The sequence below is a fragment of the Dasypus novemcinctus genome, chromosome 13, assembly GCF_030445035.2.
Source record: "Dasypus novemcinctus isolate mDasNov1 chromosome 13, mDasNov1.1.hap2, whole genome shotgun sequence".
In the NCBI taxonomy this organism is placed as follows: Eukaryota; Metazoa; Chordata; class Mammalia; order Cingulata; family Dasypodidae; genus Dasypus; species Dasypus novemcinctus.
Genome location: NC_080685.1, coordinates 64,561,143 through 64,585,744, shown reverse-complemented (window position 1 = coordinate 64,585,744; position 24,602 = coordinate 64,561,143). Strand labels below are relative to the sequence as shown.

The following is a 24,602-nucleotide window of genomic DNA, read 5'->3' as shown; positions in this document are numbered from 1 at the left end:
AGGTATGAATTTTGGAAAGCCATGGGTGCTTAAATTTTCAAATCTGTCTCATTACAAATCAAATATACTCAGTAACTAACCCATCCCTAATTATACCGTTTGCCATTCTTCCAACTCCAATGTGAGCAAACCTATTTCATACAAATATATCAACATCTGATCAACTCACTTAAGTTCTTAAGAAGGGGGTTCTTTTTATTAACTTAAGACACCACAGACAGCTTCTCCTTCCCATCAATGAAGAATTCAGAGATTCCTTGGAGTTTCATAAAGTGGTAGTCTGTTCCACTTTTGATAATCGAAATTCTGTATTGATGAGTTTATATTTTGAAAGAGTACAATTTTGTCCTCTACTAATGGGATTAAAGGCCTCAGTACCCTCATCGCCCCTTGATCCTAGGATTTACTAATCCTTTTAAAATAAAAGCCCACCATCTGGTTTGACCCAATGCCAGTCCATCTGGTCTTCCCTACCACCCAGTCCCAGGAGGACCCAGTTTGCGCCCTTAGGCACTAGGCCCCCTCATCCACTTGTTCCTTTCTCTAGCTTATCAGCCTTATGGATTTCTTGGCCTCCAGAAGATATTTTCCACTGGCCTCCTGTTCCTCTTCTTTCTGCCCTGCATATGCTATTTAGAAGGCTACCCTTTGCTCTTCCTGAGATAAGAACTCAGATTAAGGTTTACTCAAGCCCATGTGAGAAAGGCAAGTCCTAGTAAATAAACTGAGTGAGATTTTTTTTTGGCTTTATCCTTGGCCACCATCATAGCAAACTATGTACTCATGCTGTCTTACAATTCTGTGGTTTATAAAATGGGAAATATCAGGGTGGGTGCAGTGAAGGGTGAGGCTCTTGGAGAGCAACTGCACCTTTCAGCTAACAGACTGGAGTGATCCACAAACTCTCCTCTTGCCAGCTCCCAAAGACTAATGTGAAACTTAATCTTTGTTCCTTTTACATTTCCTGTTAGTGCATTATTTCTCTCTCTAGTTATTCGGGAAATATCCAATCTTTTATCTTCTGAATATAGCGAGCTATGAGAGACGGATGAAGGAAAAACTGTCACAAAGAAAGATTCACATTTTACTGCTCCTGATATTTTTCTCTCCAAAGATATCTGTACCAGGTTTTCCTATTCCTTGTCTTTACTTTAGCTTTCCCTACTTTCCTGTTCTTTATTGTATTTTTTCAGATTAAGGGCTGAGTGATGTTACTTGTACAATCACATGGTATCAAGAAAGAGCAAGCAACTAACACTGGTGAGCAAAGTTTCCTCTCTTTAATTAACCTCGTATACTTCAAACAAGCTGCAATGGATCAGAAGACCTCACAGGTATTTCTCTCAGTTACCAGAGTATGTACAGGTTCAAAATCAGGACCAGAGTGATTGTTTTATAATAATCTGGAGACCAGTAAGAACCATAAATAATAAGGCATGGGTGGAAGAGCATGTCATCCAGCAGCTAAGGCTCAAATCTTGCAGACATCCCTAACCCTTCTCTCTGCCTCATCATCCAGAAATCCTTTTGCCTCCACCTTTGCAATATATCCTGAATCTAAGCACTTCTTTTACTTCCACTGCTACCACCCTGGCTCAGACTATTACCATCTTTGGCCTGGATCAAAGCAACAGCCACCTAACTAGTCTCCCTGCTTTGTCCTAGCAGCCAAGGTGGTCATGTCACTGTGTGGTTCAAAACCTAATAACTCCCATCTCATTTTAAGAAAAAGCACAAGTCTTAACTGTCTCACAAGGCCCTAAATGATCTATGCCTTCATGACCACTCTAATCACATCTCCTACAATCTGCCCTCACTCACTGGGCTCCAGCCTCGGCGGCTCCTTGTAGCAACTCTCACACACCAGGCATCTCCCACCTCAGAATCTTTACACTTGCTGCCCCCTCTGCCGAGAACACCTGCCAATGGGGCACTCCTCCAACTCCTTCAGGTCTTTGCGCAAATGTCACCTTCTCAGTGCTTTGTTTTCTCCATAGCCTTTATCACCTTCTAATATACTATGAAATTAATTCAGTTATTGTGTTAATTGTCCATTAGAATATCAACTCCATGACATCAGGATTTGTTTCTTTTGCTCCCTATACTTCAGGGCTTAAAAACAGAGCGTGGTACCCAGCAGGCATTGATGACTATTTGTTGTGAGTGAATAAGTGGTCTACGAGGGGTGGCTCTTAAGCTTAGCATGTGAAACAGACCCCCCAAGTACTCAGTGCAGATTTGCCTCTGCAAAGGCACCATCTGGCCTTCTGCAAGTGTCTTAATCCGTCTGTTCCTTCATTTCACTGTCTCAAGACTCTTAAGATAGCTGTGATTATTTCAAACTTCTAAAATTAAAATGGAAAAGAAATTTAAGTTTTTTTTTAATTAGAGAAGCTGTAGGTTTACAGAAAACTCTTGCAGAAAATACAGAGTTCACCTATACTACCCCCTCCCCCATTACTACCACTTTGCATTAGTGTGGCAGCTTTGTTACAATTGATGAAAGGATAGTATTTAATTGTACTGTTAACTATAGTCCATGGTTAACACTGGGTTGTACAGTTCTATGAGGTGTTTTTTTTTTTAATTTTTATTCTAATAATGTATATATACAACCTAAAATTTCCCCTTTAACCACATTCAAATATATAATTCAGTGCTGTTAATTATGCTCACAATGTTGTGCTACTATCATCACCATCTATTACAAAAATCCTTTTTATCATCCCAAATAGAAATTTTATACAATTTAAGCATTAATTCCCCATTCTCCACTCTTCCCCTGGCCCCTGGTAGTTTATAGTCTTGTTTCTGACTCTGCGATTTTGCTTATTCTAATTATTTCATATCAATGCAAACATTTAATATTTTTGATCTTGAAGGTGTAAGCTGCATGAAAATGCAGAAAATGCATAACAATGTTCCAAAGGAGACCCCTAGGAGTGAGATGAAAGTTAAGAGCCTGTAACCCTCTGGAACGTGATGGACTAGGGAGAGGATAATTATTTGCCCTTGTACCTTTCTCATCATTAAAAAGAATTAACGCCTTAAGAAAAGAAACTAAGGACTAGCATTGGAGTGAAGAACTCTCATGTTAGGTCATTTGACAGTCAGTTTTACTCGATTAAGAGTTTCTTTGATGTCTCCCTGGACCCTCTCATAGCTTCCCATCAAAAACAAAAGTCCAGTGGAACAGCTGTAGCTCAGGAGTTGAACGTGCACTTCGCGTGTACGAGGTCTCAGGTTCATTCCCCAGTTCCTCCTAACATTTCTTTTAAAAAATAAAATAAAATAAAATTCCAGTTCAGTTCATTTACTCCAGGGGAAGAGAGAAAGGGGGTAAATATGTGTATATATGTGTCAACAATGTACCTAGGATTTAAGATCAAAGCTTCAATGTCAGAAGGTTTACCAATAAGAAACTGCTCTTCTTTAAATGGTAACTCACAAACCTTAAAATACAAATTGTCAGAATGACTTTTGACACAGTTTTCTCTGGATCACAAAAGCAAAAGAAAGCTTCACAAATTCATCTTAAAGTAGGGCCTTTTAAGGAATTATTTGCTGCTGCCTAATTATTACTAGGGAAAACAACGAGATAAGGTTTTACTGGTTGCTGACATTTAAAGAGAAAATAGTTGTTTCCTGATGGGATGATTTTGTTGTCTGGGGCCTATCTGGGCAGATGAAATGCTTAACTTGTGTTTCAAGGGGAGGATTAGAGTAAAAGAAACCCTAAGCTAAAGTTATCCTGGTGGACAGCTTCTGTTGGGGGCCTCTCTAACTTTTACTCCCCAACAGTAAAGTCTTTGTAATACCAGAAAAGACGGAGGTAATCTTGAGCAAGTTGTGGGTCCAGAGGTTGCTCTTTCTTAGGCGTATTCAGGAAAGGTCTGATGTGAATGTAATATCTAAGGGGAAGGGCCTGCCAAGCTGAGGAAACAGCAGGCACAAAGCCTTGCAGCAGTGGCAGGCTTGATGTGCATGAGAAATCAAGGCGAGTGAGAAGCAGAGCAGAGTGAGTAAAGGGAGAGGAGGAGATGAAGCACAGAGATAACAGGAACAGATCATGAGGACCTGGTATCTTATCATGAAGCCAAGAGAAGGACTTTGGCTTTTACTCTTTTATCTTGTTTACTTCTATAGACCCCGGGCCTGGAATAGAGCCTGCACTTAGTAGGCACTCCATAACATTTGCTAAGTGAATTCCTTAATACTCTCTACTACCTCTAATAAAAGAAAGGCTAGAGAGTGAAGAGAAGGGAAGGAGCTAAGTAGCCACAGATTGGGCATGGTGAAAGGACTGGAAAAGAGCAAGCAAAGGAATGAGACCTCACATGATGCTGCTGACTCAACGACCTCTGGGAGTCTTTGCTTTTCTGATAAACCCCAGTCTATGAACATCTCAGGCATTTTTCTACAACTGACCCACAATAACACAGGTCAGGTGTGAGAAAAATGTTCAGAAGCTGACCCTGACTCAGGAGAATGACATGGGTGAAATAGCCTGCAGATGTCTGGAACACCAAGCAGAGCCTCTGGTGAAGACGGTGGACTGCATCCCACAGATCAACAAGAGGGCTGTTTTTAATCACTCGGATTAATGTCCTCCAGGGCAGGCACCTCTCTTCTGAGTCTAACCTAAGAACAGGGTCATCATCACCAAGCCTGTACCTTGGAAAGTTATTCAAGGGGAAGACAAAGGTCAAAGACAACAAGACAAAAATTCCTTGTCCTCTTGAAGGTAAGGAAGGGGCTGAACAGCACTGTGCTTTCCACTCAGGAGATCTACTTTTCTGGAAAAGTTTTCTCTCGATTAGAAAAAGCTGGACCCAAAAAGAGCTGTCCTCCTTCCTGGCCCCCCAGGCCTTTGCCACAAACAGTCCTCCACCTTCCTTGCCTTTCAGTTCTCCACATTATCTCTGTAACAGTCACTGATGGCTAGGGCAAAATTTACAGAAAAAAGAAAGTGGTATTTCTGCTCCATCTGACAGTTATAAAATGCTATGAAATTTTCCTTGAGAATGACACCTTCACCCCCCATCCCAACCCAGATATGTCTAAAGAGGAGACCAAGAAAAGTTCAAAGATTTTACAATCACTATTCATCCAAGAGAAAAGAAACAAAAAAATGTCTCTCCTGGCCCATGCGCAGTGCTGATGTGCCAAGGAGTGCTGTGCCACACAGGGGTGTGCCCCGCGTAGGGGAGCCCCACGCACAAGGAGTGCGCCCTGTAAGGAGAGCTGTCCAGCGCAAAGGAAAGTGCAGCCCGCCCAGGAATGGCGCCGCCCACATGGAGAGCTGGTGCAGTAATATGACGCCACAAAAAGAGACACAGATTCCAGGTGCCACTGACAGGAATGCAAGCGGATGCAGAAGAACACACAGTGAATGGACACAGAGAGCAGACAACTGGGGGTAGGGGTGGGGGGGCCGGGGGAGAGAAATAAAAAAATAAAACAATTTAAAAAATGTGTCTTTTCCTGCAACTTGTTTCTCATCCAAATTTAAAGTTATTACTATTTCTTAAATGCAATGGCTCTCACACCCTTGCTATATAAGCTTTCTTGTTTACCATTCCAAGTCCCTGTCATCCAGCTCTCTTCTCTGGCCCATTTTATGACCCCAGAGCTTGGTGGGACACGAGTCTCTCCTCCATTCCACTTCCAATTTCTAGCAATTCTAAACACCAACTGCAATGTGTCTTGTGAGCCTTCACCTATAGCTGCAGTAACAATGAAGGACAACAGCAGAAAGGACAATGGGACAGGGGTACAGAGCAGGCAATAATCTGACAATAAAAATCTGTTCACAAGTAATGATTTTTCTCAAGTGTGGTTCAGGTTTGAGGCTAATTAATATACTACTAACACATCAGTCCAGGCCTCTCAGTCTCCCCCTACCATAACAAGTAGCTATGGCAGAGCTCTTCAATAATCTTAACGAATCTCATATGTAAAACCAAATAACAATGAAAGGGAATGTGGCTCGTGTGGTTGAGCACCTGCTTCCCACATGGGCGGTCCCAGGTTTGGTTCCTCGTGCCTCTTAGAAAAAACAAACAAACACAAACAAGCAAAACAAAAGAAAAAACTCAAAGGAGTCCATGTGGCTCAGTGGTTGAGTGCCAGCTTCTCACATATGATGTCCTGGGTTGAACCCCCAACCCCTAGCACCTAAAAAAAACAAAAAACAAACAAACAAAAAACAAATACAATGAATGTGATTCTAGCATCATGGTAGCCCATCAATTTCAGGCCTACTTTTCTCTCATGCATTTAGGAAAACTCAACACAGCATCAATTTTTCTAAACTGGTGCTTACTGGCAACTTTACTAGAGACCAAAGGCAAAAGAATTTATTTCCAAGGGCTAGTAGCCTGATGTCATTCTCAAGGTCTAAATTCACACACACACACACACACACCAGTGTTAAAAAAAAAAACCACACACACAAAAGAAGTCAAATAAGAGAACAGTGATAAATGCATAAAAGAACAAACTCAAAAAGAGTCCCTTTTCCTTTCAAAATTCTGATATACAGCTTCTTTAACATCATTAAATTTAGTTTAATTTAATGAAATAACTGAATTTATACAATTCCAATCATCATGTAAGTTAACAGCAGTACCCTCCTATAAAGGCAAATGGCCTCCTACATGCCCGTTACCCAGACTAAGGACCCTTTGCTTGGGAGATCACAACCCAGGGTCCCCAGATGAGCTTATGAATCTAGGAATCCCCGAAATTGTATGCAAAATTATGTATTGTGCTTTTTTTCCAGGGACAGGATCCATAGTTTTTAGCAGATGCTGAAAGGGATTTGTGATCAATCCTTAACACCAATTGCTGGAAAACGGTCAAAACGACTGCTTTAGATTATAAAAGTTGAATTTAAAACTTCCTAGCTCCTACTCAGAATATATACACACTGTCTTTCAATTTACTATCAGTTTTGTTTTGTAGTTTCCAGACATAAGCACGCCTTTTTTTTTAAACCTGGTGGGCTATCCTATATTCTTTTTCTAGCAAAGAATAGCTGCATGCCCTACCTCTCTTTGCCAAGTGAAATATAAAAAGAGCTATTTCATGGAACATTTTTATCTCATATGTCTTATAAATCCCATTTCAAGAAAAGAAAACTAGCCTGGTAATGATCTGAGGCAAAACCTTTTAACAACATCTCTGTTGTGTGCTTTAACAAACCATCACTGCCAGCCCATAAAGTTAGGGTTCTGCAGTCACCAAATGTTCCCACCAAGAATTCCCACAGTACTGCTGGGTGAGAGTCGGGTTCAATGTGCAAAAACGAATAAAGATTTACCAATGACAACCAACCCAGAAGGGAAGAGAACTTATTTTGATTTTCCCTCGTGTGATTAAGGTTGAATGTCATTCTAAAACAGTACCAGATTAAACTTTTCTGGTTAACCCAAAGCACATAGTTACAGGGAGAAAACAGTAACACTGCTTGTTGTACTGAGGCTGAACTCTGTCCTTCCTTTCAGGCCATGCTTCCCAGAGCTGAGTGTGCAGGCCACAGCTGAACAGGGCATGACGTCCAGGGCAGAACAAAGGTGACGGTGACCAACTGACTTCAGTATCCTTGAGCCAGGAGCACTAGCTACTTGGAGTCTATCATCCTGAGAAGAATTCCTTTATTCTTACCACATTCTGTATAACTTCTCTAATTAACCGAAAGTTTTAGTGATGTTATGTCAGTTTTCTATTGCTGCCATAACAAAAAAAAATTTTTAAAGATTTATTTATTTTGTATTTATTTCTCTCCCTTCCCCTCACCCCCCAGTTGTCGGCTCTCTGTGTCCATTTGCTGTGTGTTCTCCTGTGACCACTTCTATTCTTGTCAGGGCATGAGAACCTGTGTCTCTCTTTGTTGCATCATCTTGCTGCGTCAGCTCTCTGTGTGTGCGGCACCACTCCTGGGCAGGTTGCACTTTCTTTCGCACTGGGTGGCTCTCCTTATGGGGTGCACTCCTTGTGCGTGGGGCTCCCCTATGCGGGGGACACCCTTGCGTGGCACAGCAGTCCTTGCACTCATCAGCTATACGTGTGGGCCAGCTTCACATAGGTCAAGGAGGTCCTGGGTTTGAACTGCGGACCTTGTATGTGGTAGGCAGAGATTCTATCCATTGAGCCAATTCCGCTTCCTTGCCATAACAAATTACCACATCTTAGTGGCTAAAAACAACCATCAAGTTATCCAGTTGAGTAGGTCAGAAATCCAAACATGGGTCTCACTTGGCTAAAATCTAGGGGTCTGCAGGGCTATGGTCCTTTCTTGGGGATCTAGGGAGAGACTCCTTGCCTTTTCCAGCTGCTATTCTTTGCCTGCATTCTTTGGCTCACCTTCAAAACCAGTAACATAGCTTCTTTCTGACCTTCCTCACATCTCTTTCTCTCTTTCTCTTCTGCACCTTTCTTTCACTTTTAAGGACCCTTATGATTACACAGCTTCCACCCAAATAACACAGCACAACCTCCTTATCTCAAGGTTAGTTGATTAGCAACCTGAATTAGCAACCATCTGCAACCTTAACTGCCCCCTGCCATGTAACATGACATCTTCATAGGTCCTGGGGCTTAGGACATGGACATTTTCAGGGGGGCCATTATTCTGCCCACCATAGATGTGCATGTAAATCATTAGAAATGTTAAATCTTCAATTGTTTTCTGAGCTGAACTTTTTCTCCACCTGATAAAAGCATTAACCAGCAAGAACATGTGTCCTTTCATGAAGGATTTTCAATTCTCCTTTCTATGTTAGAAGCATTTCAAAACTCAAAGAGTATCACAGCCCTCATTATAATTCCCTTTTCCCTTCTACCAGTCAATAGTTTCATCTTCCTAATAGGCACAGGAAATAGAAACTAAGACCAGTTTGTCTTTCAGCAGTCCTCCCTTTTTTAAAACTCAATCTATATACCAAGGGTTTTCTCAGCTAGGAGCTCACCAACACCCAGACCTATTAAAAAACCTAATTAAACTCATCCACTATAACAAAAATCTTTAGAACTGCCCTTCCTTTTCTAAGACGTTCTCACCCTCGTCAGGATATCCAGTATGTCTATATTTTAAGCTGAAAAGTAAACAAAGCAATGTTCGGATTTCCTGAAAGCTTTCTGCCCTAAATTAAATGGGATGAGCATCCTGGATCCAACTGACCAATAAATCTCAACTTTTTCAAGCACGGTGGAACAAAAGGCTAAATGGGTAACCTACTCTACTTATTTCTACTTACACTTTGAGGCGGGGGTGGAGTATTAAAATTAACAAAGAGAATGATATGGCATTATTTTGGGAAAAAAAAGAAACTCTCCTTTTATAAATGATAGAAGTTAAATATAAATAACACTTAGAAAAAACAAAATTATTGACTCAATTATATTATAAGTCTGTATTAATCAGTCAAAAGGGGTGCTGACGCAAAATACCAGAAATTGGGTGGTTTTTTATAAAGGGTATTTATTTGAAGTAGGAGCTTACAGATACCAGGCCATAAAGCATAAATTACTTTCCTCACCAAAGTTTATTTTCCCGTTTTGGAGCAAGATGGCTGACGAGGGCTGTGAGGGTTCAGGCTTCCTGGGTTCCTCCCTTCCAGGGTCTTGCTTCTTCCTGGGCTCAGGTCCTCTCTTCTTGGGGCTGGCTTCTCTTTCTTCTGTGAGCTTACTTCCCAGGGCTCCAGCTTAGGGCTTCAGCATCAAACTCCAACATCAAAACTCCAACATCAAAAACCCTCAACTCTCTCCTTTGCCATGCCTTTTATCCCCACCCCTTGGTGGGTGGGGAGTCAACACCTTAAAGACATGGCCCAATCAAAGCCCTAATCATAACTTAATTACACCCAGGTAGAGACCAGATTACAAACATAATCCAATTATCTATTTTTGGAATTCATAACCATATCAAACTGCTACACTCCACCCTCTGAATTCCAAAAAGACATTACAATATACAAAAAAACCTTAAATTAGTAACAACGCAAGTACTAAATCATATCACAATCAATTTAAAGAAATAGTTTGTCTTGGAGCAAAGTCTTACCTGCTATCGACCTCCTAAACTTACAAAACAATTTCTGTTTCCAATACACAAATGGACAGACAAAGGATAAACATTTTCATTATAATAAGGAGAAACTGAGAGGGAAACATGAGTCACAAGTTCTCTACAGTTCAGCAAATCGGGCAGGGCACCCTCCATTCAATTTCAGTCTGAGCGTCATTCTTAAGATGATAGTTTCTTTGCCTTGATGCCTTATGGGAACCCACCCTTTCCACATGCTTGCCCTACAGCCATTTTCTGGGTTCCACCCTCATCAAGCATCTGGGTGTTGACCAAGCTCCAGACCTCTCCCTCCAAGAGTGTTGGGGTGATTGCCACACCTTACTCAATTTTGGGTTAGAGTCTACTACAGTGACGTGAAGACAACATTCCCCCTAACCTTTGGCAAACAGGCTCAACCCATTCAGAGAAAAGAGTTGACGACCTGGCCTTCTCTAACCTTTGGCATACAGACTCAACCCTCTCAGAGCAATGAGTTGACCACCTGGCCTTCCCTAATCCATGGGGGACAGGTCCACCCCTCTCAGACCTGTGGGGTTGTTGACGTTAACTTCCATAGTCCTTGGGGAATGTGCTCCACCCTCTCTGTATCCCGGAGCAGCAAAACTCTCCCAGGAACATCCACCCTCTTCAACTGCTGGGGCAAACTCACCCTCTCTGTACACACGGGTGGGGTTCCTCTCTTGGCCCAAGGTGATGTCTTAATTCCAGATCTCAGCTTCCATGGTTTTGCTCTTAAAGCTGTTTCTCCTTCAGTCTCTGCTTTCCATGTCCCTTTTAGTCCAAGCTGACAGTGGGTTTTGTTCATACAGCGCTCTCAAAAAGCTTGTTGGTTTAGCATGCAAGAAGCAAGAAGCAAGGTCCAAGCCATCACACAGTAAGACTTTCCACAAGTATTTCCTAGATAACTGCATCTTCAAACCTGATTTACAAGTTCCAAGTTTAATTAAGTCCTCCAATGGGGCACTTTCATCTGGCAGCTTGATTTCCAGAGGCTTGGAATTTCCAGAATCAGTTTCAGTTTCCTTTGTGCCTGACAGTTCAGTCCTCAGTATATCTCTCTCATCTAGCATTTTGCTATAAGCTGCAAGCAGAAGCCAAGCCGCATTCTCCAGGTTTACTTTGGAAATTATTTCAGCTAAATGCCCAGGCTTGCCATTTTCAATTTCCATAAAACACCAGGAGTTAATCTTGCTAAGTTCTCTGCAACTTTAAAACATGGATCGCCTTTCCTCCCATTTCCAATAATAGTTTCTCATCATTATTCCTAAGGCATCATAAAAAATCTCTTTACGCATCCATATTGCTAACAACAGCCTCTTCAAAGCAATCTAGGCCTTTTCCATCAAGCATCTCACAATTCCTCCAAAAAAATACCCCTGACTCATTTATAAAACCATTAGAGCATTTCGGTAATTGCAAAAGCACTTCCTCACCCCTCAGTACAAAATTCTTTATTAGTCAGCCGAAGGGGTGCTGATGCAAAATAGCAGAAATTGGTTGTTTTTTTATAAAGGGTATTTATTTGAGGTAGGAGCTTACAGATACTTCCCTCACCAAAAGTCTATTTTCACATTTTGGATCAAGATGGCTGCTGATGGTTACGAGGGTTCAGGCTTCCTGGGTTCCTCCCTTCCAGGGTCTGGCTTCTCTCTGGGGTCAAGGTTCCTTTCTTCCCAGCGCTTTCTTCTTCCTGGGGCAAGCTCCTCTTCCTCTGCACGCTTACTTCCTTGGACTCCAGCTTAAGGCTTCAACATCAAACCCGAACATCAAAACTTCAACATCAAAAACCCTCAACTCTGTCCTTCGCCATGCCTTTTATCTGTGAGTCCCAACTACTAAGGGGTGGGGACTCAATGCCCTAATGACATGGTCCAATCAAAGCCCTAATCATAACTTAATCATGCCCAGGTACAGACCAGATTACAAACATAATCCAATATCTATTTTTGGAATTCATAACCATATCAAACTGCTTTAGAGTCTAAAAGTAACAACATTTAATGTAGGCATTAACTTTCTAAGAGGCCAGTACATGCAGGTGACTAACAGTCCCAGTGTAAGATGCTGTGGGAACCCCCAAGTGGACCCAGTTTCCAGTATCTGCTCCAGAGAGTGCTCTCTGCCCATAAATCCCTATCCTTGTGCCTAGAGGTGCAGCAGGGAAGCTATGAGGGATATTGCCTCCATCTTTAAAAAAAAGGAAGAGGCGGCGGACTTGGCCCAGTGGTTAGGGCATCCGTCTACCACATGGGAGGTCCATGGTTCAAACCCCAGGCCTCCTTGACCCGCGTGCAGCTGGCCCATGTGCCATGCTGATGCGTGCAAGGAGTGCCGTGCCACGCAGGGGTGATCCCCGTGTAGGGGAGCCCCATGCGCAAGGAGTGTGCCCTGTAAGGAGAGCCGCCCAGTGCGAAAGAAAGTGCAGCCTGCCCAGGAATAGTACCGCACACATGGAGAGCTGACACAACAAGATGATGCAACAAAATGAAACACAGATTCCCGTGCCGCTGACAACAACAGAAGCGAACTAAGAAGGCACAGCAATTAGACACAGAGAACAGACAACCAGGGTGGGGGGTGGGGGAGGGGGAAGGGGAGAGAAAAAATAAATAAATCTTAAAAAAAAAAAAGGAAGAAAGTGAATCTCAAACACTGTGTGCCAGCACCAATCTAGGAATATTTGGCAGGTGCCTAGTTGAATTCCAGCACTGAATTAAAATTTTAACTATTTTTAAGCTAGATTTAACCAAAAAGCATTTTGCAACATATTGCGAGTATCTCGAAAATGCTAAGGAAACATTTGAGAGCTGAATGGATTTATGTTCCAAGCTCTTTATAGGAGGTTTACCACTACCATCTCACAGGCCCCGGGGTTGGGGAGGGGGGTAGTTTTTATTAAAAACACACATTCCTCCCTTACTGCCTGGACAGTGATGGTACTAGAGACATACCTGTCTCTCCCACTAGACGTAGATAAAGGCTGGGTAATGTTTACTGTTGTACCTTCCAATGCACCTGCTCAAAATTGGCATGGACAATAATAACAATTATTTACTTGTTAAACAAATAGTTCCTAAGCACATACTGCCAGACAACACTCTTCTCTGTTGGTATGGCAGTGAACAAGACAGATATCAGGGGAGCTATATGGAAATAAGAAAAGAAATTTCAAATAGTGATGTGTCATGAAGAAAGAAAACCACAAGCTAATGGTAAATCTCTTAAGCATTTAATATTTGCCAGCCCCTATACTTAGAACTTTACCTACATTATCAAGTTTAAATCTCATAATAGCCCTACAGATTAAGTGTTATTTTTAACTTAATTTTATACATGAGGAAACTGAAGGTAGTAAGAGAAAGTAACTTCCCCAGTGTTACAGAACAAGTAAGGGGTGGAAACTGGAATTGCACTGCAGTTTTCTGACTCCAAATATCATGCTCTTAAACATTACAATATATGCCTCATGCATGCACCTCACGGCTAACAGAAAGACCAAAAAAAAATGGTTTCTCCAATAAAGTATCCGAAAACTCTGAAAGGAGAAGAAAGTGTATGTGGTATATATGACAAAGTCCATGGAAATAAAGACTACTTTTCAAGCTTTCTATTCAATCAGCTTTCCTCTAAACTGTAGTGAAAATGGCTCCACTTTCAAGGGCAGTTCCTCTCTTGCTGGTTCTTGGTACATCACCTTTTTCATATGAAGGTTCAGGTATCGTAAGGTGACACCTTACATTCTATTCCCATAGTGATAATGTATTTGCATAAACCATCACGCTTTCTCATTTGCCATACCCCCACAATCCAAGATGAGGTCTCCTTGGGAAAGAGCTGATCTAGGGCAAGAATTTAGCCTGAGCCAGTTAAACACACAGAAATACTCAGGAGACAAAGGAACAGGCAGTGGCCTTGGCAGCCCATCATCTAACCACTAAGATCAATGGTAAACATGCATTTTTGTTTTGGTATACTCGCCCATAAGATTCCCTCTTACTGTCTCTGTGGGAGAACCTAGCTCTTATCTCATAAGTATATAAATTTTAATTCTATATATTTATTCATGTGCTGATTTGTTTAATGCTAGTGTCCCCTACTAGACTGTAAATATGAAAAGGGCATGAGCCATGGCAGTTTTGTCTACCATTATATACACAGCACCTTGCACAGTACATTGTAAGTATTAAATACCTGATAAATATTAAATTGTTTGAATACGTGAGATGTAAGAGCATGAATGTTCAAGTGAATTCCCCACAACTGTGCAAAGGAAAAATCCCTCAGGAAGTGCAGTTTCCAAGGAAAATCAATTGAGGCAATGGAAACAGGAATGGCTGAAGAGGCTTCCCAAATTATTTCTTCCTTTAAAAATGACATTCACAAACACATAGCAAACAAACATGGGAAGAAGAAATAAGTTCAAAGACCCACTGAATCAGTCTCCTCTGTGTGATGTAAGCAAGTTAAATTAAGCCAGATTACAGTCAGAAAGCCTAGTGTTTAAGGACAGCATGAACCTTCCTCATCCCCAGAAGAGTTCACCTGAAGGAAGGTGGTAATACAGACTATTACCAACGCTCTCCCAACTGTGATTGTCCATCAGTCGGCAGAAGTTTCTGGAGACTTGGCTCACCCCTACCCTGCTTGTCCTTGGTTTTCTGCTTACTTCTGATATCAGAAAGGTGGATCAGAGAAAGACAGAATGATTAAGAAATAGCCCAAATGGCAGCTAACGTGACAGTGTCCGAGAAAAATCTAGATGCTGGTGTAAGCATTTCATGGTTCTCAATGAGAATCATGAGCTGAGACAGGCTTCTCCCTACATTTGAGGTTGGGCATTTTCAGTGGTGTCTAACTCCCTTACTTTTTAAAATGGTTTGGTGGGAAGAACAGATTTTTATGTGGAATATATGGTTGAAGTTTGAGAAATATAAAATCTCAAAGTCCTAACACAAACAGCTAACCCATAATTCAAAGAATGTTCTCGTGGGTTAAAAAGAAAGCAGTGAGGCCTAGAATTAACTCTGAGCCATTGAGAGAAGCAAAACAGGATTCCTTGTAAAGTGCTCATCACCCCAAGTGACAGATAAAGCAAACACATGGAATTAGCCATATATGATTTCAAACCACTGTCTAGTGGTCAATCATAAGTGCTCATATTAGTAGAATGAAGAAACTATACAAAGATAGAAAAACAGACTCACAGAAAGCAAAAGGTTCCATATGAGAAAGGCCACATGATTGGAAACCTTAAGGAAAATCAAGGCTTGACTTCAAATAAGCTTTTCTCTGAAATAGGAAATAAATATTGCTGCATCTGCCAGCAGTCTTTAGCTGGTTAGATCAGCACATCCTATCATAATTACTAGTGAGAAACAAACAAAGAAACTAAATTAAAAATTTACATCAGAGACCCACAAACATGTCTACCATAATTTTGCTAACAAGAAAATAGTATTTCAAATGCTTATCTTCAGAAAGAGCAAGTCTGCACAATTTACTTGCTTACCTCATAATTATAGACATTAAAGCCCCCAAAACCAACTTAAGAACCCAATGTCTCACAGAATCTGCATTTTTAGTTAAACTCATTCAAAGATTAAACTCTGGTTACAAGATCTAAGGGGTGAATAAGAAATGGAGTGCGGAAGAAATATTCATGTTGGATTTGTACATATATGGGGAAATCCAAATTTATGCAAAGGAAACAAAATCAACAGGATTTATCTCTCTGAATTTCTAAACCTTGTTTCATCTGTAGAACATACCACACTTTCATCTGACAGTGCCTTAAGCTCTTAGAGATAAGATGTTACATAGAGGTAAGCCTTATCTTATTGGAGGAAACTATTAAGTACTCAGTAGTAGACGCAGGTTTTGTGAGGCTAGTATGTAATTTGAGAGATCCTCTAAGAAAAAGAATACAAAATGATGAACATAACATTATGTAGAGGGTATTGGAAGGAGCCTATGCAAGTGAGAGACTCCAGAACTTAAGAACCATCAGCTTCACAACATATCTGCCTATGAAATACCTAAAGGACAGGAACCAAGTCCTACATTTCTAAGAGTTCCACTACAGGGTCTCTCGCCGAGTGCTCAACATTTTATAGGCATTCAGTATTTGTTGAATCCACTCATTTCAAAAATAAGCAAAGGTTCTTATTATGAGATTAAATTCAAGGTTTGGACGCTACAGAATAAATTTAATTCTTCATTCAGTAATATCTTAAAATGTAGTTTGAATTCATGTTGACACTGTTATTTCATAATAGTCATCCAGTTAGCATTTTAAAAATCTAAAAATGTCTATCCGTTATGATAGAAGAACAAAGAGAAGCCAAAATAAAAATCACCAAAAAAAAAGCTGGATGTATACTAGTCACAAACTAAACACGCTAGTTCCCGTGTGAACATCTACTATTTATGATGAACAGCTGGAATTACTCCCTGACTGACAGTGGATATCTGTGGCCTAAAATCTATGGAGTCACCCCATGAGTGAAGAGGTTGCCAATTCCAAAGTAAACCTATTGTTTTTCATGTCTTGACCTATTTCTGCATACTGCTTGCCAAGAGTTAGCATACTGCATCCTTTTTATAAATATGAAATATAAAAAAGAAAATATATATAAAATTCTTTAGGTTCTAAAGGTGAGATATGCAAGCAAATCAACTCTCAAGGAAATAACTCACTAATCATAAGGTTCATACTCCAAGCTTACCAACTGTTAGTCAAGAAACTACAGAATCTCACTTATGTTGCAGCCCAAGGTATAATAAACAGACCAATATGTGATAAAGAACATATATTTTGTCAATGTGCCTTAATATGAACACATAAATAAACATTATCCAAATTATTTCACTCTAAATGCATCTATTTGGAAAATATCTTAAGAAAAATTCAAAAACTCTTTTGAGAATTCATTCTCAATAACTCTTACTCATATTTGAATGGATGTGATTATTAAAGACCTTTCTTAAGAATGGCAGGTATGACTACATATAAAGTTTTTTAAAATGTCTTCATAAAAAAATAATAACTTTTAAAACCAAGGGATAAATTAGGAAAAAAATGTTTCCAACATAGGATAAGTCAAAAACAAATTCCCTTAATATGCAAAGAGTTATAATTGGATGATCAATAATTAGATGGCGAAAAAAATGGGCAAAGGATATAAAAACATAATTCATAGAAAAGAAAACACAAATAGCCAAAAAGTATTTTAAAAGGTGCTAAACCTCACTCATAAATATAAGAAACATAAAATCAAAAACAATGAGCTACCACTTTTCAATGGTCAGATCAATAGAGATGAAAATATCCACGGTTGGCCAGGGTGCAGGGAAAGTGAGGAGACAGGCATTCTTGTTATCTGTTGACAGGAGAGTGGTTGGTGCGACCTTCTGGAGGGCAATTTGACAAAATCTTTCGAACTTCTTAATGCCTCTGTCTTTTGACCTCACCAATCACTTTTCTATAAAATTATCCCATAGCTTCTCAAGAAAGTACTCAAAAGATAGATATTCAAAGACGTTCCATGCAACATTCCATGCAACACTGTTTACAAAATTTAAAAACCAAGTTAAAAACCAAAGAGAGTTAAAATGTCAGAGGGTAATCCATTCACTAAACACTAAAAGTCATTAAAAAGACTGTAGATCTATGTGATGAAAATGAAATGATAGCAACAACTTCGATTTCTTGAGCTCTTGATATGCCAGCCACAGTTCTAAGCACTTTACATATATTAATTCAATTAAGTAAAAGCTTTCCACGATACAATGGTAAGCAGAAAGTTGCAGAATAGGACTAGGTACTGTGATTCTCTTTGTGTTGTATATATCACACATATACATGCATTTATATGTGCCCAGGAAAAATTGGAAGAGATAGGAATAATTTACAGTGATTACCTTGGAGGAATGGGACTGGGTGCTTGGAGGAAAGCAATTTTTACTTTTAATCCTATAATTTTCTGAATTGTTTGAACTTTTCCCTATTTTTCTATTTTTTAAATATAAACATATTATCAACCTAGTTTATGGTCTGTTTAATATTATTATTTCTGCTTCTATATATATTTTTAAATCTAATAAATGTTATTTTGAGGAAAAAGCAGTAATATGAGAAAACTAAAAATACACCCTTGTAAGTGTAAGAATTTTTAATATGAACACATATGAATTTTAAAATTAAAAAATCTAGTTAACAAAAAAATCAATATTCATCTACCATAACAACTGCAACAAAAACACCCTATCTCATTTCCTTCCTTATGCTGGAAACCCCAAAATATAAGGATTTGGATGAGGGCTCTCATGAATCAAAACTATTGTCTGGCTGACAGTCTTCTTCCTCCCAATATCAAGTTGGTAGGAAGGACAATATTAAGTCATTTCAATAATATTTTTCAAAAGACCAAGTTTAATACTAAATAAAACAAAAATAAGAGGGAAATCTAAAACTTATCAATGTGTGAACTACAATGTATACTGCTCTACTGTGTGCTGGATGTCACTTAACAACATGGTCAAGGATCATGTTTGTGCACATTTCCATACAACAGCCAATACACGGTGATCTTTAATAGATATTATTATCATCATTAATATAGCCACCGTTCACTAGTTGCTTCCTATGGGCCTAATCCTAAGCTCTGCACTGCCCAAATTTAGTCACTTTTAAGTCTTACATTTAATCTTCACAACCACCTGGTAAAATTCATGGCCAACTGATTATCTTCTAGAGTCATATGAAATTATAAAAATATGGAGCAAATGTTCATGTGACAAACAGTAATTGAAGTCCATAAACAAGAGTCTACATTGTGGTATCTACTCTTAACTCTTTGATAGATACTTTATGAGATTTTCTCCCCAATATATAGGCCATAAGTGGCTCCTGAATAATTTTCATGCCATCTGTTCCACAGGTTGTTCCTTCCAGCCAATTCTTCCATACATGGCCCTCTCAGCACACTGAGGGCAGGTGACTCCTGACGTCACACCTTTACTCTGCAAAGAGCCTTACATATCTATCAGCTCTCAAATTCCTTTATAGTCTTACCTGTCCAGCAGCAGTTCCAACACTTCTTTAGTGGAAGCGAAGCCTCGGTATGTTGACAGGAAGATGCTAATATAGGTAAAGTCATTGTCCCCGAAAGCAGTCAGCAAGTTCTCCACAAGCTTCTCCAAGGTGCCAGCTTTGATGGTCCTGATCTTACAGGTCTCATACTGACTGACAGTATGTCCTGGAGGCAGCTGGTCCCCTTCAACCTGTGCAATAAATCAGCAATTACCATCAGCAGAAAGGAATTCTTAAAGTAGAACAGAACAGAAAATACTGACATAGTGAGGACAAGAGTCTGTTTTGTTTTCCTTGCTCTTACCTAATTTCCTTGCCAGTCATGTAAGGCAATCCTCTCTCCTGTGTGTGCTGTGCTGGTGGAGATGGTGTGTACTTGCAGTGTACTTGTGTTGTATGTTCTCTTCCTCTCTAGAAGTAGAGGTATTACTCCACAGCTGTTACTTTTTGTTCTGCTTATCAAGAACTAGGATCTTGGCACATTTTATCAATGATGCTTTCTATGAACATCAGGTTTAACAAACATTATCAATCTCTCCCTTTCTATTGTTCCATGGTAAGTTTTCAAACTCATTCTTCAAGACAGCTCCTAATGCAATTTGCTAGAGTAGACTCATACCAGCTTGAAGAACTGACTGTTAAGTTATTAAGAATTGTGTGAGACAGTCATTAGCTTGAAATTGGCCATGGTAAGACTATTTTATCCACGGAAATTGGCAAACAGCAAAAATGTGGCAAGGCTTTAGTTAAGCATTTACCAGCGTCCCACTGGTTGGTTTTCATGTATCCTTAGAACTGTGATCTGACATCCTTCAGCCCATGGAAAGCAATGTACATTCTGATTCAATAGCATCAGCAATCAACTGAGTTGACTGAAAAGTGGCTATACTAGCCCCCGTCTAATCTCAGGAGAGTAATGGAAAGTGGGGAGGGGGTACATTGACTTGTATGGCTTCTGGAAGTTTGCAAGAGCAAAAGGAAGACATTTGCTGTTGAAAAGTAGTGACAACATGAGAATGAAACAGTAAGTATTAGTAGGTATAATTGTACCTTGATAGACATAAACCATATTACAGAAGAAGTACAATAAAACTTGTAAAGCTTAAAACTTGAATATAAGAGAAGAAAATTAAGTTTAAGGAAAATATGGCTGTGCCTTACATCCTGCAATTAATTTGTTCCAAATAAATTATATACGGATGCAATTTTCAAAGCTGAATTTGCCTTCCATAGCACTAGGGGTGCTGTCATATTAAAAGGAGTCCTGTAATTAATCATTTTCTAAAGCAAATAGTTGTTCTGTGATATGAGCTATCACCAGGCAGTTTATGGGTCATTTTATATCACCAAAGTCAAAGGCATTTCTTTATCACAGAATTTCTTAAAGTCTTTAATATGTTAATATGTTAACTGAAACCCCAAAAGAGGGAAATGGTATATGACATTTCCAAACGGATTTCCCTTTATTCTCAGAGCATTTTGAAGAACTTTATAATGAATACACTTTGGAAAATGCTGGCTTACTCAATCATTGTGTTGCATTTAAATTTTAATTCATATTTGTCACATTTCACTTTTTTAGAAGTCAATATATTATAAAACATCTTAATTTTTCTCTTCAAACATTTATATTCCTTTGATCTCTGTCTTAATATCAAATTTAGGGATTTTTTGTTTTGTGCTTTTTCCTTGTCACTTCAACAGACCAGGCCAAAATATTACGGAGAGGGAGTAGTTAAAAACTATATTTCAATACCAAACATTAATAACAACAAAGCAACGACTTCTCAATCATTAGGGATATTCAAATCTAATTCTAAATCAAGCTTCTTTACCCACGGTTCTTGCACCAAATAATTTTGTAATTTGATGGTTATTCTTTTACTTAAAATGCAAATTTCATTTTAAAACTAAATATTTTCTTATTGAAAGTGACGACTATTTAAAAGAGCTAATTTTTTTATTTTTTACCAAGCATTGATTTGGCCAAAAATTCAAACAGAGAAAAATGACTGTCAAAGGGCCTAATGAAGTGGGTCCCTCTTCCTACCAGAAAGCAAATCTGGCAAAGAACCATTCATTAATTCAGTTGCTTCTTTTCATTCCTCCTTTGACTCTGTAAAAACTCTCAGCTAGCAAGCCCAAACCCCTGAAGTCCCTTTAACATTTTTCTGTTCCTCAGTGTTTGCATCTGCATATTAGGAAGAACCATGTTTTAGCTAACAGAATGTTTAATATCTAATATTTTGCATAGAGTTAGAAAGTCATCCTGTAAATGCAATAAATGTGCCTCAACAACAATATCATAAGATGAAGTATAAGAATTGCTCCGGTGGCTAAAATCATTCTCAGAAAAATTAACAATGCATGTTAAGATATCAGAGCACTTGACGTTTTTATTTTCTGCAGACTTGCTAAGCACCCTAATGTAACATAAAACTTATAATTATCTGCTTATTGCTGGGATTATTTAGAAATGAAATTGTACTTAAGGGAAAACACACAAAATATACTGCTCCTTCTGGCAGGACTGGAGAAGCTAAAATTTTTAAATTTCTTTTTTGCGGCAAGATATTCAATAGCTATATAATCCTTTTAAGAGACTTTTAAGACTTGTTTTTGTGTGTACTATCACAACAATTATGAATTGAAGTTTAAAAGAAAAGGGGGGAGGGGCAGATCCTTGGCAGACAAGTATTGTATAATACAGACTTAGTAAGCAAGACATGGAGGGCTGAGCTTGCCCTGTGGGTTAGCAGGCTAACAGGAAACAGCTCAATCTGGATTCAATCAGAGACCATCGCTTTACTGACATGATCATGATACTGAGGCCACAAAAATGTTTCACGATTGGTTTTTTTGGCCAATCGTTCTGCCATTTGAATTCAGCTTTTCTTAAGAGAGTATGCCTGACTCTTACGGGAAATTATCTAAAACTTTGCCCAGGTGTCCTAGCTGTAGAATTTCCATAATTATTGATTTTGGGATGAAAGGGAGAGAAGAAAGAGTATGAAAAATGAAAGAGGCCTTTTTTCAATTCTGCTTCCCAATATGGAAAATTATATTTTCACTTTCTGAAACACAAACTGTTAAAAAAAAAAAAAAAAAAAACTTGGGTGGTTCTAATTTGGAAAAAAAATCCTTCAAATCAAAATAATACTTCAGTTATCTGATACTTTAACAGGGATCTTTCTAAGTATACAACTTCATTAGACTGGAGACAGTATGGAGTCTTTCTCAAAGCCATACTCAGCCTTCAGTACAGCAGTTCTCAGGCATTCTGGCTTGAGCAGCAAAGTAAATAATGAATGCTATTCCAGTCTTAACTCCCTAAGAAAAATCTAACACCTATACACAGGGTTTTACAGACTTTAATAAGAAGGTACACATTGCCATACCTACATTCATCCCCAAAGACAGAGGATAAATTTAAATTCCTCTTCCAAATGCCCTACACTTACCCTACAGCAACAACAACAAACCACTATCATATAGGAAATCCCATGAGATGACTCACAAGCTCTGTTTATATCTCCACATTACCCAAAAGTATAGACTACATGTTTTTGCTGGATAAAGAAAAATGCATTCTCTGAGTAAACCCAATGTATGCAGGAGCACACAGCAGAGTATTATAGCAAGGTCTGTGTATCTGGGTATTGTGAGCTATTTAAACATGGGACATTCAGAGATAGAACCCAAAGCCTTCTATCAAGCAGGAGTTTCTGCTTTGTGTGAAAAATCTACTTTGGGTGAGAATTCACTTTTTTGTTAGGTTAGGGTGGCCAGATAAAATATAGGACATGCAGTTAAATGGAAATTTCAGATAAATGACAAAGAGTTTTTTGATGTAAGTATGTCCCATACAATATTTCGGGCCTACTCATACCAAAAAATTATTTGTTGTATATTTGAAATTCAAAATTAACTGGGTATCCTGTATTTTTATTTAGCAAGTCTGGCAATCCTATGCTAGGTACATAGAGGGGGCACGAATGGATGTCTCATTTATTCATCTACTTATCCACCCACACATTAATCAAATGGCACTACATCATGGGCTTGCCAGAATTGGCTACCTGTGGAGCACTGTGCAAGTACTAGGGAAATAAAGGTAAGCAGCATGCAGTTCTAACTCTCAAGTTGTTCAGTCCTTGTGAACAGACACCAAAAAACCATTCTAAGGCAATGTGAATAAAATGACAGAGAGAGGCAGGATGTCACAGAAGCACGGGGAACAAAGAGGAGTAAAGGAAGCATTGGAAAAGACTTCCTGAGTAAGTGATGTGGGCACCAGGTTTTAAATCATGAGTGGGAGTTTAAATATTGGAGAAGATATAGCAGGCAGAGAGACCAGCACAAAGAAAGGCAGAAAAGAGGTGTGATGGGGGAAAGCAGTGGCTCCAGAAGCAATATGACAAAGGGAAAGAAGGACTTGGCTAAAAAGTCAGCAGGACACAATTCGATTACAGAGGACTGAGATTGGAGCTGACACTAAGATAGGCACTAAGGAGCTGAGGCTCCATTTCCTACAGGAAATGGGAAACAATGATGAGGTTTTAAGCATGGTCAGAGAAATCACAGTGTGAAGGATAGACTTGATGGGGACAGTTTTAAAGTTGGGAAAACCAGCAGGAGTCCCACTCAGATTTTGTCAATGATAAGCTCAAGAGAAACCTTCAAACTGATTGGACATTTTTCTCTTTCTGTGTCCATTCTAGCTAAATAATTTAGGTTGTCACTTTATTATCTCTGACTTAAGAGAAGATGAAATATGTATACCTCTGATCTAGTGGAGGAAGAAGTAGAGAAGGATGTGCATGGCATATGACATGTGCTCAGTCCGAGAGCTGACCCTGCTAAGGGAGCTGTAATAATAAACAATGGCCAGTGTTTAATCACACAGAATTCCTAGTGCCTTCCACTATCCTGTCTCAGCAGGGTTTCCTAGATCACCCCACAGAGTCCAAGAACCCTCCTGGGGGAAACAGGAAGTTGTGTTTTCCATCTCCTGGAAAATAATAGTAACTCCTGGCTGTGAATCTGCTTGGCCCCACATTAATCCATGACAGACTCCTATTTTCTCTGACACAAACCTCCATTTCTGTCATTCTGGCAACACCCTTCAGGATTCCAAAGTCTTTCAGGATGCAGATTCAAGAATTAAGTGAATTTTAGGGAGTTTGCTGACCACAATTTTCGAAGAAAGTAATTTCTCTCTCATAGTATACTCTTCTACTTGGAACTCAGAATGCCAGTGTCACAAATTAACCTGGATTCCATTCCCATCTCTGAGGCATGGGCGCACTCTGGAACCCAGGGCAGCAATTCAACATTCCAGTGCCTTGGTCCTCTACTTTATAAAATGAAGCAATCATCTGTTATTTTTCTTACTTCCCAAGAGTTAGCAGTTTAATGAGA

At 39.4% G+C, this 24,602-nt stretch overlaps 1 protein-coding gene across 3 annotated transcripts in view; it reads right to left on the bottom strand.

Moving 5' to 3' along the window:
• The window catches only part of RGL1 (ral guanine nucleotide dissociation stimulator like 1), a 257,827-nt gene that overhangs the window by 65,663 nt on the left and 167,562 nt on the right, over positions 1-24,602 (bottom strand). For all 3 annotated transcript variants that reach the window (XM_004469095.4, XM_058274849.1, XM_004469096.4), the window contains one exon: positions 19,164-19,372. In XM_004469095.4, coding sequence (XP_004469152.1) covers positions 19,164-19,372 — 209 coding nt within the window. The remainder of the gene's footprint in view (positions 1-19,163; positions 19,373-24,602) is intronic.